Genomic DNA, 14,730 nt, shown 5'->3' with positions numbered 1-14,730 from the left:
CAAAACTCAGGATGTGTTACAAGGAATCATGAGACTGCAGCAGTTTTTGTCCAGCTCTAATGGCCTGTGTTGGAACCAGTATTTTGGGTAACAAGCTTTCATGAGGCATTCACAGACTGAACACCTGTCTGGCATATACCTAGCAAAGAAGGGCAGAGGCATTCAGTGGCTCTTGTTTTACAGGAAGATGTGCCCTTTCCACATTTGCCGCTCAGTAATTAAACAGAGATCAGTATGGGGAAATTTTAAAATAACCAAGAAATAGATGTGTGCTATTTTCAAAACAAAACCCAAGACAACCCACACTAACTTCCTGACTGCTTGTATTTCTAGTTTTCTATAGCGTTGATAATGCTTCTTGTCGTATTCACATCACAGAGGAATTGCACTTGTAAGTACAAGAGAAATGTTTGGGGCTACAAGTTTTTAAGTGTGGTTGTAATTCCACTTGTTGGCTTTGAGAAAGAGAAAACACCATCTTTCATCTTTGCATTTTTAGTGGGGAAAAAACTGTCGTGTTAATACTGATAGTTGTCAAATAAGGTGATATTTTGTGTAATTACATTCAGGGTATTTTTTTCAAAATTCGTTTGTCGGTCTCCCTATAGAATTTCTGAGCACGTTAGGGAGAGTGAAGCATACGTGTTTATCCGCGGCTGGCAGCCCTGATCTCTACTTCAGAGTCGAGTATTTCCATCACTCAACTGCCCCATGCCTCGCCATACCCGAATACCGCAGCCTCAGAACACCACCTAGTGGTGCCGAACGTCCCCTCCAGCTAATTAAATACACAACTTTTCCTCGTGGCTCTTCCAGTTGGGATTATTTCCCAGAACTGCTCCACCACGAGGTGAAATTGTGCTCCGGACTCGATCAGAACTCCCCGGAGTCTCTGCACACCTAAAGGCTATACTGAATGTCCCTCAAACGATGTGGCCTTCGTGGCCTTCTTTCCTCAGCAGACACAGGTAGGTGCTTGGCAATTTTAGCTTATGAGGATATGAGATTTTGGGGTATATGAATTATGTAGTGTGGAAAATCGTGGCCGATGCCCTTTTCCTATGCTAATTTGAAGGTTTTATTTATATATATAAATAAATATTTAAATAAAAATTCCTTACTGTATTTAGCTTTCTGTGTGAAAGACACGCAGGTATGCCCAGACAGCCTCGAGCAGGTGACCAGATATGGAAATTGGTGGACAGAGAGAAAAACAAGCTGTGCTGAAGCACCGAGTGCACCGAGGACAGCCGTCTGGCTGCACTCTGTGTTTCAGAACAAAGCAGTTTTGTCACGCTGCAGCTGTCAGCGCCGCTCAGCAAGCTTGATGCTGCATTCTAAGGAAATCCGTGGCTTTTGATTTCCTTCCTTGACCGTGCGGGGGGTAACTCAGCGCTACGACATCAGCAACCGGAACCCAACGCCGCGGAGCCGGAAATCGCTGAGCAGCCTCAGCACGGAGCTGCGGGGCCGCAATGGCGACACGGCCGAGGAGGGGGCGGAGGGACGGACTGAGCGCGGTGTGCCCTGCTGTGAGACGGCACGGGCCCCGCCCCTGTCCGCGGCCCGGCCAATCGCGCTCCTCCTCGCTCCGAGCAGCCAGCCAATGAGCGAGAGCCGCTTTTCTCATTTCTCGCCCCGGTGCTTTCTTCCTGCAGAGGGAGTGACAGGTGCGTCGGTGCGTCCCATTGGCCCGCCTCCCGGAGACTGACGTGTCCTCGGGCCAATCCCCAGCACTGGGACGCAAGGCTGTGCGGCCGCCAGCCGCGCGGCGTGAGAGGGGAGAGGCGTGCCTCACCGCATCACCACGCGAACGACGGCCGTGATCGGTCAGCCGCTGTCTCACCGCCCCGCCCCGCCGAGCCCTAGCGGAAAAACGATTGGTTGCGGGGAAGGCCGGGCCCGGATGTGCGAGTCCGGGGGGCGGGCTTTAAATGGGGGCAGCGGCGGGGGGGGAGAGGAGCGGCGGCGGTGGTTACGGCGGCTGGCGGGGCCTGGGCCGCGCGTGCGGCGGGAACGCGGTGAGAGAACGGCGTGGGGGGATACCGGGGGGGGCGGGCCGTGGCACGCGCGCGGCTGGAGTCACGTGCATGCCCGTTAAGGGCCGCGCCGAGGAGAGGTGGCGCCACGACTGCAGGTGCCGGGGGCCGGCTGGGCCGGGCTGGGGTCGGAGCCCCGTGCTGTGGGGCGGCACGGCTGAGCGGAGACGGCTGGGAGCGATTCTGCAGCATAGGCGGCCGCGTTGGTGCGCGCTGCGAATGTTGCGTTTTGTGACTCCTGAGGAGTCGCTTGTGGAGGAGTTGTCAGTTTTGAGGGTTGATGCGGGGCGCCGCCTGGTTCCCGGTGGCGAGGAGGGGCAGCGCTGTGTGGGTGCGGTGCCGTAGAGCCTCGCGGTGGCCGCAGGGTCGGCCGACTGAACTGTGCGGGAGCCCCGCCTGCTGTTGCTGCTTCTTCCGGGGTCGTCGGTTCTCCATCGAATGTAACGCTGTCGCAGGTGAGGCTGGGGGCGGCCGGATAGGTTAAGGAGAGCGCCTCGTGAGATCTCGGTGCAGAATAACGTCTAGAAGCTTTCCTGTCGTTTAATGAGGGCTAAAATATGCCTCGCTTGGTGACGAAACCGGTTCTTAATAGCTTGTAAATAGGTGTCTCTGAGACGACGAGCTTTTCAGCTGAGCTGGAAGTGTGCTGAGCTGCACAGCCGCCTTCCGAGCTGGAGCCGGCAGCTGAGCTCCGCAGCAGCGATCGGCTCGTGGAGCAGCTCCCTTCCCGCTGACAGGCTGGGCTGTTCTGTGCATTCCTACCTCATTTTCTGTCCTCTTCAGCTCCTGTGTCTCCTATCTCTTATTCTGTGGTAGTGCAATTTATATTACCTATGTTTTCAAAAAAAAAACCCAACAACCAGGAAATGTTTCATCTCAAACTTATCAAGTAAGCACCCTGGGGTCCAGCTAATCATTTCCAAGTCTGCACCTCAGCTTCCTGAAGTTTTCTCTTGTCAGAGCCATAGCGCTCAGATGCTCTTCGTATGTCAGTTCCTTCGTTCTCTGGTTACCCTAAAATTCCCTGAGGAAATGCCTTGTGTTTTTCTAGGCGAGCATCTTGCTATTTGAGCCTGGCCAGGTTTCACATAAGAGGAAGGGCCTGTGGCATATCCCTCTGGCAGGGCTCTGCTTTGTAGATAGGAGATGGGAAAGGCAGGAACAGATGGGCTGTTTCTGCTGTCCCACAGCATGCCCTGGCGCTGCCCTGCCGGCTGTTGGCGCTGCCTCGGCTGATGGGACTCTGGCTGCCGAGAAGGAAAAATATCTGGAGGGGCTGTGTGCTGGAATGTTTGCCTGAGATGATCTCGGGCTGGGAGAATGAATTAGTTTGCATCACTTTTCTGAAAGGTGCTCGTGTTTGTGTTGTTGGTTTTTTTTTAATGCTGGTCCATTCTATAGACTGGATGGCTGTTAGACGGTTTGAGATCAGGGTTTCTTTTAAACCATTCCTGCTGGGTAAATACTCTGGCTTATTTTTTTATTTTTTTTTTCCTTATAACAAGATAAGCGTTTACTGCCTATTTGGGAAGAGTTCTGTTCCTTGTCTTATCGTTTTCTCTAGGAACTAGTCAAAGCAATGTGTGAACAGGTGGCAGCTTGTTTACTGTAGGAAATAAACGGTAGTGTTGACCACAGTAGGACCTGTGCTATTTTCTCTCAGTTTGCCACATTCTCTGAATTGCCTTGGCCAGTTTTGTACGATTTCCTATTAAAGAAATTGAGCAAAGTGAATTGTCAGAAAACTTAATGTAACCACCAAAGGGTGGGGGGAGGGGTGGAATGTTGGAGGCTGGGAGGGGGGGAGGGGGGGAGGAAAGGGGGACAGTGCCAGACATGAGGTTGTAGAGATGAGAGTTCTTGTGCTATCGATAACAAGACTTTTTAAAGACAAATGAACAGAAATGCTGCTGAAGGTCTTTACATGAAGAGGAGCAGTGTGAGTTATTTAGACAGTAGATAAAACGCTGGAGCTCTGAATACTGCTGAAGTCTTTGTTATTGAATTGCTGATCTAATGGGTGCTAAGCCTTAGCGCTCCTAATGAACCCATTAAATAGCTACAGAAAATCATTCGTGTTCTGTGGCTTTGTCTCTTCCTGGCGGGGTTCCAGCATAGTTGAAAGCAAAATGACATCTTTGTGATGCAAACTCAATGGGAGGATCATCCCTTTCACTGGGGATGGCAGAGATTATTTTGAACTGGAGTGCTTCGGAAACGCACCAAGTCTGGAGTGTATGCAAGGCACAGCACTTAACAAGAGTGCAAGAGTAAGCCTTGTAGTACTGTCTGATGCTGGGTATGAGTATGAAGTGGTAACTTTTAGTATGGTACTCACAGAAGATGTTCATTGACGGAGCTCAGCCAATAGATGGTCTTTTCTCTGCTTGGCAAGATGAAGAACAGTTTGCAGAATCTTTCTCATCTTTTTAATAGAATGCAGGAGATTAAGTGCAAGAATATTTTGTAGGCAGCTGTATATTGTACTGAAGTCTAATAAATAGTAGAGGTTTGGCAGTTTTAGCTGTTATTCTTAACTACGAGTTCTCATTTCTTACAGGAATATAAAGCTGGTTATGGAATTTTATCTGATATATTGAGTCCTGCTTTTCTGTGAGGATGCATACTCATTCTATGTATTTTCAGGCTATAAACCAGAGAAGTGTGAAGAAACAGAAGATATTGAACAGTTGTGGACTTTGATTTGAAATACTCGTTATGAACCCTTTCTGGAGCATGTCTGCAGCTTCTGGGCGCAAGGTAGAGATGTAGTGAATAGCCACTGCAATTTGGCATCGGGAGGGCTGGGTTGTGTTCATCAAAGGGTCAGCTGCATTAATTGGAATGTGCATGTGGAGGAACTCTACTTCAGAATTGGCTGTAATGGGTTATCTGAAGTATTTTCAAGAATGGAAGATAAGCTTGTTCAAATAGTTGAAAGACTTAATAAACAAGTGTCGTAAGAACCATCTCCTATAAACCTCAGCTGGATGTTGTGTATGCAGTGAAGTGTTGGCAAAGCTGCATGGATAACATTGTTAGTTTCTACATTTTATTGTATCTAAAGGCATGATTGTTGTAGGGTTAGTCCCTTCTCAGAATTTTCAGTGTTATATATGACTTCATTGATGGTGCTTGTGACCAGAGTACTGCTACCAGTGCAGGTCTCAAGCCCTTCACAGTGCCATACTGTAAATCACCACTGCCCAGTCCCGACTCTGTAACCTGCAGGTTTGTCTGGGCAACTTGTGGAAAGATTTTGAGATCTGTGTGTAATGCAGTGTTGTGCAGGGTGACAAATGAAGTACAAGGTTTCTTGTTAGTGGGCTTGGAAAGGTTGTTACAACAAAACCATTTGAACTGGTCTTGGTGTCGGTGTCAAACAGCGACTGTCCCGCAGTGGGAGTGGGCTGTGTGCCCAGTGTGCAGGGGGCTGTTTGTCCTAGCATAGACAGGAAGTGAGATATAGGAAGCTTTCTGTAGAAAGTTCCCATCTCAGCTTTCCTATGTTACTTTTCAGAGACTTGTTAAGTCTAGAATGGGAGGATGGTTGTCAGTGGAGAAGTGATTTACCTTGATACATTGCGTGCAGGCAATAGTCTGACTTCTGAGCTGATGGTTTATATTACCTGCTTCAAGTTTCTTAAAAAAATACAATCTTAACCTGCAGATTTCCTATCCACCATTGGTTACTTTTGTGCTTGTAGGCTAGGGTTAAAACAAAAGCTATAAAGATGCACACACCTCAATGCCCTCCCCTCCCACCCCCCAAAAAAAAGTAAAAAACCAAAACAACCCAACATAAAGTTTGTTGGCCACGCTTGTAAGTAGTGCAATAGGATTTAAGCCTATGTTAAAACACGTTCTTATGTTAAATATTTTTCATTTCAACCTCTTTTGTCATGGTTTTATTTTAAATCTAACAGAGACCTGAAGCTGATGAGAAAACTTTGAGTGGGGAGCTGAGAAGCAGTCCTCCAAGAGCTTCTGTGAAGAAACAGTTGCCTTCTGTTCCAAAAAATGCTGTGCCAGTTACCAAGCCTGCCTCTCCTGCCATGTCGTCCCAGTCAACAAATGGAACACATGCTTCTTATGGGCCTTTTTATTTGGAGTATTCCCTCCTTGCAGAGTTGTAAGTTTTCACAGTTAAAAAAAAGAAAAGCTTCTCTTGGGTTACTGAACGTATGCTTGAGCGGGGGGAAAAAGCAACGCACAGGGATCTGCTTCTGCCTGGTGTCTCTGCCCTGAACAACACAGTAAACGTCTCTGTTCTATCAGATTGTTTTTCTTGAGCAGCAACCTCGCTCTAGAGATTGCTGAGGAGAAGATGGGATGTGTTTGGATGTGATTTTCTGAATTCTTATTTCTCATTCTAAGTAAATATATTTTATGTTTGTGCCTTTGGACAAGAGCTTGTTTTTGTTTTGTTTTTTTTTTCAGAAATAGCTACTTCTTAGAACCATTATTAAATTAGAAGCAAACAGGTGTCTAGTAGGAAGTTGGTTATGATTGTAGTCCACCAGATAGTGGAGTTCAAATGTGGAACACTTGAGTGCTTCCTGATGATACAGCTTGCTAAGTGGGTATTAGGGAGACAATCCTTTCCTGTCTCTGTGATATTTAAAATGAATCATAAGAGGGAGGAGTTACTGCAGTTTAAAGTGCCTTTGTTGGGTCAGTTGCTTTGATCCAGTCTAGTGCTTTGCAGAGTGTGCAACATACAAACCTATACGTGTGCAAAGCTTTTAGTTTTATGAAGTTACTGAAGCTGTTTTCTGCTATGAAGCTGGAAAGACTTCCTCTGCAATAGATGTACTGGATTCTCAAGTATTCAGTGCCTGCTGGAATGAAATCCCTTGAGTCCTGATGCAATGCTAACTTTCAGTTCTTGCATTTAACCCTTGCATTGAAAGTGAGTAGTCAAAACATTGAATCTTCTTGTTCAGGCTGACTTCTTAATTCACAAAAGATGGTTTTCTTCTGCAGCGTGCCACAATGCATTGGTGTTCCTGTGGCTGGACAGATCCATATATAGTATGAAAGTTGTTAGCAGAGAAATGTCTTACTGCTTTTTTTTTTTTTTTTTTTAATTGTTTATTAATGCAACCACGCTGAATTCAATTTAATTGGCCTGTACAGCAACTAACTGGGAAGCCTATGAAATGAATATTTCAGTTCATGATGTATAGTTTTCAGTAGAATCTGCATGCCTTACAACTATAGCTGGTTAAACTTCCTGGGAATTCTTGTGTTTGTGAATTTGAAAACAGTGGAAGTAGCGCATTTTAGCTCTGCAGGAGGAGTGCTGGTTATGAAGTGGAGTTTCCTAAAAGGTTAAGGAAGAAACAGAAACTCTTTATGTAATTCACTGCTCTCTGGTGACTGACGGTTGTGATTTGATCATCAGCACAAAAAATGAAATAGCAAATAAATGCTAGCATGGGAAAATGTGTTGGTCCGTCCTGGCTATGAGATGCTCAGAATGCTTGATGTAGATTTCCACCATGCTCTGTTTTCCACCTGTCCTTTTTATTCTCTGTTAATTGGTTTTGTTCTGCGCCAGCATGATTCTTGTCTGTCATGCAGCATAGTCTTATCTTAAACTGAGAAGGTTCTTGTTCAGAATTTTGAGTTAAAGCTATGATAAAAGTTTGGAATTAACTGCAAGCCTAAAACTGCATTCAGAATCTCTTAATTGCATCCCTTCTTTCCATCTTTACTTGGAAACTGGGCATTCAGCAGAGAAGTATAAAGGCATTATGTACATCTTTTGGAGAAAGAACTTATATCTACTTTTCTGCTGACAGTTTTCTCAGGAGAAATGATGTTTCCTCCTTGTAGGAGAGTGGAGAGCTAGGAAAAGCAGAGTGTAAGTTCATGGACAGCCTCCTGTATGGCTACTGGCAGTACATTCTGGCCTTACTACTGTCACCTTGCTGTAGGAGTAGTGTGGCTGTGGAGCTCTCCTAAATGCTGATTCTAATTGCAGTACGTTGGTCGTGAAGCAGAAGCTGCCAGGTGTCTACGTGCAGCCATCTTACAGATCAGCACTGAGTAAGTTTAAATTTAACTTTGAAAACTTGAATAATTTCATGTTCTGAAATTCTTCTGCTCAAGAAAACTTTCTCACTTGCAGTGTGGTTTGGAGTGATATTCATAAGACACGGGCTGTACCAGGATGGTGTGTTCAAATTTACAGTCTATATTCCTGACAATTACCCTGATGGAGACTGCCCGGTAAGTGGCTCTGGTTGTGTGTCTTGGGTTTTTCTTCTGCTCTGCTGCTTCAGGTTTGGCTCTTTGTTACAGCCAGTGTAACAGCTGGCTTCTCACTTCTTTGAACTGGTTTTGTTTAGTTGGCTGGGCATGTTTGTGATGCATCCTGTACGTATCTCCTATCATCAATGGAGGGAGCTTGCTGCTTTTATTACTGAGGCTGGTGCAGAGTTTGATACATTGGAGCATTAAGCAGTCCAGCAGTTCTTTACCTCAACTCTCGAGTTGTTGCTTTCTTGCCAAAGAAGTTCAAGTTTAAGCATTTATGTATCCAAATCCTGAGCAGCCTGTGATGGAATGTGAAATCCAGATGCTTGCGCTGTACCCAGTGTTGTACTGCAGGATTTCTTGCCTGTATCTTTTCTAAATACATTGAAACAAAGCACTAAGAGAGTTTGAGGAGAAAGCTGATGAAGTAGCACGAAATGGAGATGGGTTGTATGGTGTTACCTTTGATCTTTGTTTTTCTTTTTCCTTTTAGGGAAAGGTTTCCAAGTTACTACTTTCCTTTCCTGCCATTTGTGGCAGTGTGACTCTCTCCAGAGCAGAGCATCCGGTCATCTTGGCCAGATTTATTTAAGAGGAAGGTTGGGGGTGGGTGTACGTAGCTGCTGTAGCTGAGATTGAGCTGCTGTGTCAGGAAGCTCCCTGTTTGGCACCTAGCTTTGTGTAAAGCTTTACAGGGACAGAATTAGTATAAAACAGTTTATTTCAAAGACCAGTCTTAAATGTCTCTGACATATCCATCATTCTTGTGCTAGCATGGGACTTTATAAGCCTTCCTGTTGAAAGTAATTTAACTATTGTTATTTTTAGAGGAATGCACAAATGCAAGAAGAAACAAACTACAGAGCTGAAGGCCCTTAGAAAATGTGTAGGATAAAGGAAATTACAGATAGTAGCTCAAGAATGTAAAGAACTTTCAGCTGAAGGTTTTTTGTGGTTTTTTCTTTTTTTTTCCTGGCCTAATCTGATCTTATCTGATGTTGTTACCTGTGCTGGCACTGGTACTTGTGCTGTTAGCTGGATTAGTCTCCTGATTCAGTGCTAAGAATGTCCGAGAGGACAGGGCCCTGCATGTAACGTGGGTGTGCTGGGTTACAGTTTCACAGTTGCTTTGTTGTTGTATAGTGGGAATTAATTGATATTTGGAAGCAACATCTCACTCACCAATGAAACACAAAAGACCTGAAGCCCCCTCACCCACTGCTTTAACGTTGGGGTTTTCTTGTTTCCAACACAGCGCCTGGTTTTTGATCTGCCCGTCTTCCATCCACTGGTGGATCCCTTGTCTGGGGAGCTGGACGTGAAACGAGCATTTGCAAAATGGAGGTTAGTGGCAACATATCGACATGCAGTTTGGAAGGTTCTTTCCTTTTTTCACTTCGTTTTGTTCTTTTTTAGGCGAAATCATAATCACATATGGCAAGTGCTCATGTATGCTCGCAGAGTCTTTTACAAGATTGATACAAGCAGTCCTCTGAACCCCGAGGCTGCAGTGCTGTAAGTATCTTCCAGGTGTTTAAGATGTGATTTCTTAAGAGACTTTGGCATAGAAGTACAGAATCAAGAGATCTGTATAATTGTTTGTGAGCTCCATGTCTGCAGCTCGTTGTGCTACAAACCATTGCTGAGGCTTTGCCCAGCCTGTCTGTGCTTCCAGGGCAAACCTGTACCTCCTTTTGCAGGTATTTGACACGGCTTATTTCTCTGTTGTAGGTATGAAAAAGATATTCAACTGTTCAAAAGTAAGGTGGTAGACAGTGTCAAACTATGCAGCAGTCACTTATTTGATCAGCCCAAAATAGAGGATCCCTATGCAATCGTGTGAGTACCGCGAGCGAATCGACAACATCTCTGTGCTTTGACAACAAGTTCTGGTATTGTTTTTTATTTGAAGCCTTTCCCTTCCAATACATTCAAGTTGGATGACCTGTTATTTTGTAAGAATACCATGTAAGAGTACCTTGAATAAATCTAAGATTATCCAACACTGTGTTTTTCTGTTGGAAGAGGTCCATGTCAATGTGTAGTTAAGTTCTTCTTACAAAAACTCCAGATTTGTAATTGACTTGAAGTTAAGCAAACTAAACCAAGTAAAAGTGCTTTTTTTTTCCTGTATTACTTCTCTCAGTGTGCTTGCAAAAATGTGGAGTTATAGAACTGTATTTTCTCCACAGTTTTTCTCCTTGGAATCCAGCAATACATGATGAAGCTAGAGAGAAGATGTTGACTCAGAAGGTATGAATGAAGTCCAGATTTTCCCTATAGAAAAGATTTATTGCCTGATAAAGGAAGGAAATGCTCTGTGTCTCTTTGTGAGGAGCATGTACCAGGCAGACTTTATTCTGCTTCTCTTCTGGATCTGGAGATGTGCTGGAACTGAATTAATGTCCTAACTAAGTGGCTGTGTGGCTGTTCTAACTTCACTGTGTTAAGCAATTAATCATTCAGCAGGGTAGAATGCTTTGTTAGGCTGAGTACAATTGTTAGTAAATTTGGCAGATTTTTTTTTTTATTTAGAGATGGAAAGGAAAAAGAAAGGAGAGATTTGCTGGCTGTTTTTTTTAGCTTGTCCTGTCATGGTTGGTACTGCTGCATAACCTCACAACCTCCAACTTTCTTCTTCTGTTCTTGTGAAAGATATTTAATGACTGAATCAAAACTTCAGGGCTTTCTTGTAATTTGAAAACCTTTTGGGGACTGTTACTTCTGCCTCAGAGCACTCGGATACAGCAAGAGTGTGTTTGTTTGTACAGTTTTCAACAGAGCAGTACCTTCAGTATTTGCACAAAGTGCAGTGATGCTGAGTGTGCCTTTACCTGCTCTAGAAATGTGAAGGAGTGAAGATAGCTTTCTAATGGCTTTTGAGCTAAGCAATGCATACAAAAACTGGAAGAGGCTTTCTTCTCTCTCTTGGAGAGATTCAAAAGAGATGAGCCTTCATTCTGAAGAGTTTAAGTCTTTAAATATCTGAAAACACACTTTCCCTCTCATTCAGTTTATTATTTTTAATTTTAAATGATTCCTAGTACCTGGCAGGAATGGACACGCAGCAATTCTGAGTCTGCATTGAGCAGCATGACAAGTGAACCAACTTGCAGCATCTCAGGATTCTGAGATGGTGGCTGGTATCTGTGTTGAACTGGCAAAAAATTGCACTGTCAGTGTTGTCATTTCAAACTGCACATGTGGTGCTTTATTTGCTGGAGTTGTTTGATGACAGCAAGAGTGCTCAGGCTTCTGTGCCTTAGGAGACTTGTTCCAAAATGCCAGTGCAGTTGTTTGCCCTCCCTGTAAAAGTAAGTTCCCCAGTCCTGCCTTCTTTTCCTTCTGCTGCAACCCTGTTTATTACCCACATAATTTCTGTGTGCTGAGAAACAACTGGCTGTGCTGGAGCTGTTAACAGCAAGTGAATGATATAAGTGCTTTGATTTGGATGGACTCTTCTTTCTGTACAACTGTGACATTTGGCAAACAGCAGTGCAGTGCTGCTGTGCCTCGTTCTCCAAACAGAATGCTGTATCCAAGGAGTATCTGTTTAATCTTTATAGTTTAATTGGGTGACTGTACATGAACTAAGTCATTAAAACTCTCCTGTAGTTTCAGTGTAGATCTACACGTGCCGTGTGTACTCACAGAAATTAAAGTAGTAGCTGTTTCTCTTTGAGGAGAGGAGATGATACTGACCTCATTTCTGCTTGTAATTGTCAATGTGAAAATGTGTGGGAAGGTATGCAAGAGGGTTTCTAATAATTCTGACTTCAATTTTCTTCTACCTAGAAGAAACCAGAAGATCAGCACTGCAAAAGCATGCATGTTTCTGGCCTGTCATGGGTAAAGCCTGGCTCAGTTCAGCCTTTCAGCAAAGAGGAGAAGACAATGCCTACCTAGCTCTTCTGGACTGTGGTGCACAGAACACTTTCTATGGGTGGAGGGAATGTAACGGAGGGAGAAACAGCAAAGCAGCAGTTTACAGATTAGTAAGAACTGAACTGCAGCAGTGACTCCAGTAAACTTGCTTGGATTACTCAGTGTCAGCATTTTACCCATATGCGTTAGGTTTTAAAGGCTTGCCTGGAGTTTGGAAGTATCTCTGAACACTGCAGTACTTCAATCTGAAGACTGTCTAGAGTGGGTAATTCCTCAGGGCTCTGACATGCCTGGAGGTTTGGGGTTGCTTTTAAGCTTTTATTTTTTCCCTCCAGGAAATGGCTTTTGTTTTTTTTTTCCTAAATTTTAAATGGCTGGCAGAAACACTAGCAGGAAATATGATGCCAGAATGCCAGAGGTAAGCTGTGTTCATGTAAACTAATATAGCAGAGTTAAACAATATATTTAATGGTTTTAAATACTTTGGTTTCTATTGTAAATATGATAGGATTTGAAATTGTAAATAGATGGTTCAGTGACTCCATTTAGCACTTTCCAGAGATAAAGCTGAGGATGATCCTCAGTGGATGACGTACTATTGATTTGTAAATGGATGCTGTCACTAAAGCACACATTAGTCTGACAGGGTCGAAGAAGAATGTCAGGCTTAATAGACTTTTATTACATAAACACTAAAATCAAAGGTTTTAATGGTGGTCTCTTGAGCTAATAAAATCGTAGAGGATTTTAGATTCCCTAGGTGTCTACGCTGTAGGGATTAAATAGAATAGCTTGACTAATGTGTGTTACTGGTGACATCTTAAGAAAATAAAATGGAATCATCACTTTGCATCTGTCCAACTGTTTGTGTTTTAGACACCCAGTAAAGCCTGGAACTGGGCTGGAAGTGCCTGGCAACAGAAGTGTTTGTAGGTGTCCTGTTGTGTGCTGAAGAGACTGGTTGAATGGTTTTGTTCCTCATCTAGGAGAAGCTTTCTGAAGCTGGTGTGAGTTCAGGGCAAAGTTTTCTACTTTGCATGAGAGTCCTCCTGATATCCTAATCCAGCATAAGCTCTTATTGCTGCAAAGCGGGATTTCTCTAAAATCCAGAACTTGTGGTGCTAGCCTGTCACTGTTGTGCCTTTTTTCTTTAAGTCATGCTCATATCCGTATGTTTGGTATTAATGCAAACCCTGCTGACCAGAAACAAGGTCTGGTGACTTTGTATGTAGTCATGGTATAAGTTTTTGGGTTTGTTTGTAGCTTTTGTATTACAGAAACTAAATCTGCGTGTCCTAGAACAACCTTTCTATCTTAGAGAACAGATTCTTAGCTTTTAAGGAAACGTATAATGACTGCACAGGTGAAATACTATCATATCCCAAGTGATTAATTTAATAGTGCCAAAGGGTGATGTGTGCGGTTTCTGCACAGCACTTAAGGATGTACGAATTAAGGCACAAAAGTCTTAATGTGTGTTGTTTTGAGGCTTTTGAAGGTTCTGCCTTGGAGATGCAGTGCTTTCCTGGGGCTGGCTGGGATGTCTCTTGTACTTCTGGAATTCCTGTTGTGGTGAAGAGGACTCTGGTCATGTAAATCAGTACAGCTGCCTTCAATATCCTTAATGGCTGCAAATGCATGGTGGGTTTTTTATCGGGAACTGTATTGATAGTGATGTTTCAGCTGTACTGAAAATCCTGTGTCTGGGAGGCTGAGCACCTGCCCCAACTGCAGCACTGGCTGTGTGTGCTGGTGGCAGCTGTGGTGTCCCCTGTGCAGCTCCTGGGTCACCTCAACATGGCTGTGGTCGCTGCTCCCCAGGATCTTCACTGAGCGGGAGCTCAGCTTTTCTCTGGTCTTGATCTCTGCAGTGCTTTTAGGTATCTTAGTATCTCTTAATTACTGCCATGCTTTGTAATTTGTATTGTTAGGAAGGGAGTAAGAGGTAGCTCGTGTCCACCTAGTGCCTTTCCAGCACTTCAGTGTGCAGACACGGGTGTTCTCTCAGCCCGTGTGTGGCACAGTGCTCACAGCAGCTACAGTTTAAATCGGAGATTATTTCTGGGACTGGAGGTTGAACTGATGGACAACTGGCTTAACGCTTGGAAAATGTTTCGTTGCTGTATAACCTGTCTCTTTAATTGCAGTGCAGCTGATTTTCGTGCTGGGTGAGGAGAACTTCTCTGGCTGTTGTTATTTGCATTACAGGGAGAAAATGCCTGATAGTACTAAAGATGTGTTTGTTCATTTTCACACTGGTCTATTGCATATGTACCTTGTAACAAGTATGCGTGTGCCCCTTTCTAACAAATCAGTTCAGGCAGTGAAGCACGACTGCTGTCCTGCAGCTTCTCTGCTAGGGAAGTCTCTAGAATGGAGTACTGTGTACTTGAAGAGGAGTTTAAAGCAGCGCTGGACTTGAGAAAGGAACGGCTAACCTTCTAACTTGGTGCAGAAGGAAAAGACATCCTGGTGTCACTCACCATGGTTAAGACTTCTCCTCCAGTAGCTCTGCTGGCCTGTGTCTGAAGGGGCAGGGGAG

The 14,730-nt window shown here is 44.3% G+C and overlaps 1 protein-coding gene across 4 annotated transcripts; it reads left to right on the top strand.

Annotated features, from left to right (window-relative positions):
• The first annotated feature begins 946 nt into the window (after positions 1-946).
• On the top strand, positions 947-13,038 carry LOC125699190 (AKT interacting protein). 4 transcript variants are annotated; one of them, XM_048958474.1, is made up of 10 exons: positions 947-968; positions 4,686-4,799; positions 5,966-6,171; positions 8,029-8,093; positions 8,176-8,276; positions 9,559-9,647; positions 9,720-9,818; positions 10,035-10,142; positions 10,496-10,556; positions 12,099-13,038. In XM_048958474.1, exons 2-10 carry the CDS (start codon positions 4,758-4,760, stop codon positions 12,207-12,209), a joined length of 882 nt encoding a protein of 293 aa, XP_048814431.1. In that variant the 5' UTR covers positions 947-968; positions 4,686-4,757; the 3' UTR covers positions 12,210-13,038. The 4 variants fall into 4 exon arrangements, with proteins under 4 accessions (XP_048814431.1, XP_048814430.1, XP_048814432.1 ...); XM_048958473.1 differs by lacking the exon at positions 947-968 and adding an exon at positions 1,929-2,021; XM_048958475.1 differs by lacking the exon at positions 947-968 and adding an exon at positions 2,137-2,494 and having other exon boundaries at positions 12,102-13,038.
• Positions 13,039-14,730: the final 1,692 nt, after the last annotated feature.

This window comes from Lagopus muta, chromosome 12 (assembly GCF_023343835.1).
Source record: "Lagopus muta isolate bLagMut1 chromosome 12, bLagMut1 primary, whole genome shotgun sequence".
Taxonomy (NCBI): domain Eukaryota; kingdom Metazoa; phylum Chordata; class Aves; order Galliformes; family Phasianidae; genus Lagopus; species Lagopus muta.
Note: the sequence above shows the minus strand (reverse complement) of the source record. Positions and strands in the feature narration are given on the sequence as shown.

Excerpts from the sequence above, each read along its gene's own strand:
- LOC125699190 (XM_048958474.1), top strand. The coding sequence starts at position 4,758 with ATGAACCCTTTCTGGAGCATGTCTGCAGCTTCTGGGCGCAAG. Across the intron at positions 8,094-8,175 it reads ATCTTACAGATCAGCACTGA|TGTGGTTTGGAGTGATATTC; the intron begins GTAAGTTTAAAT and ends TCTCACTTGCAG. Across the intron at positions 9,819-10,034 it reads AACCCCGAGGCTGCAGTGCT|GTATGAAAAAGATATTCAAC; the intron begins GTAAGTATCTTC and ends TCTCTGTTGTAG.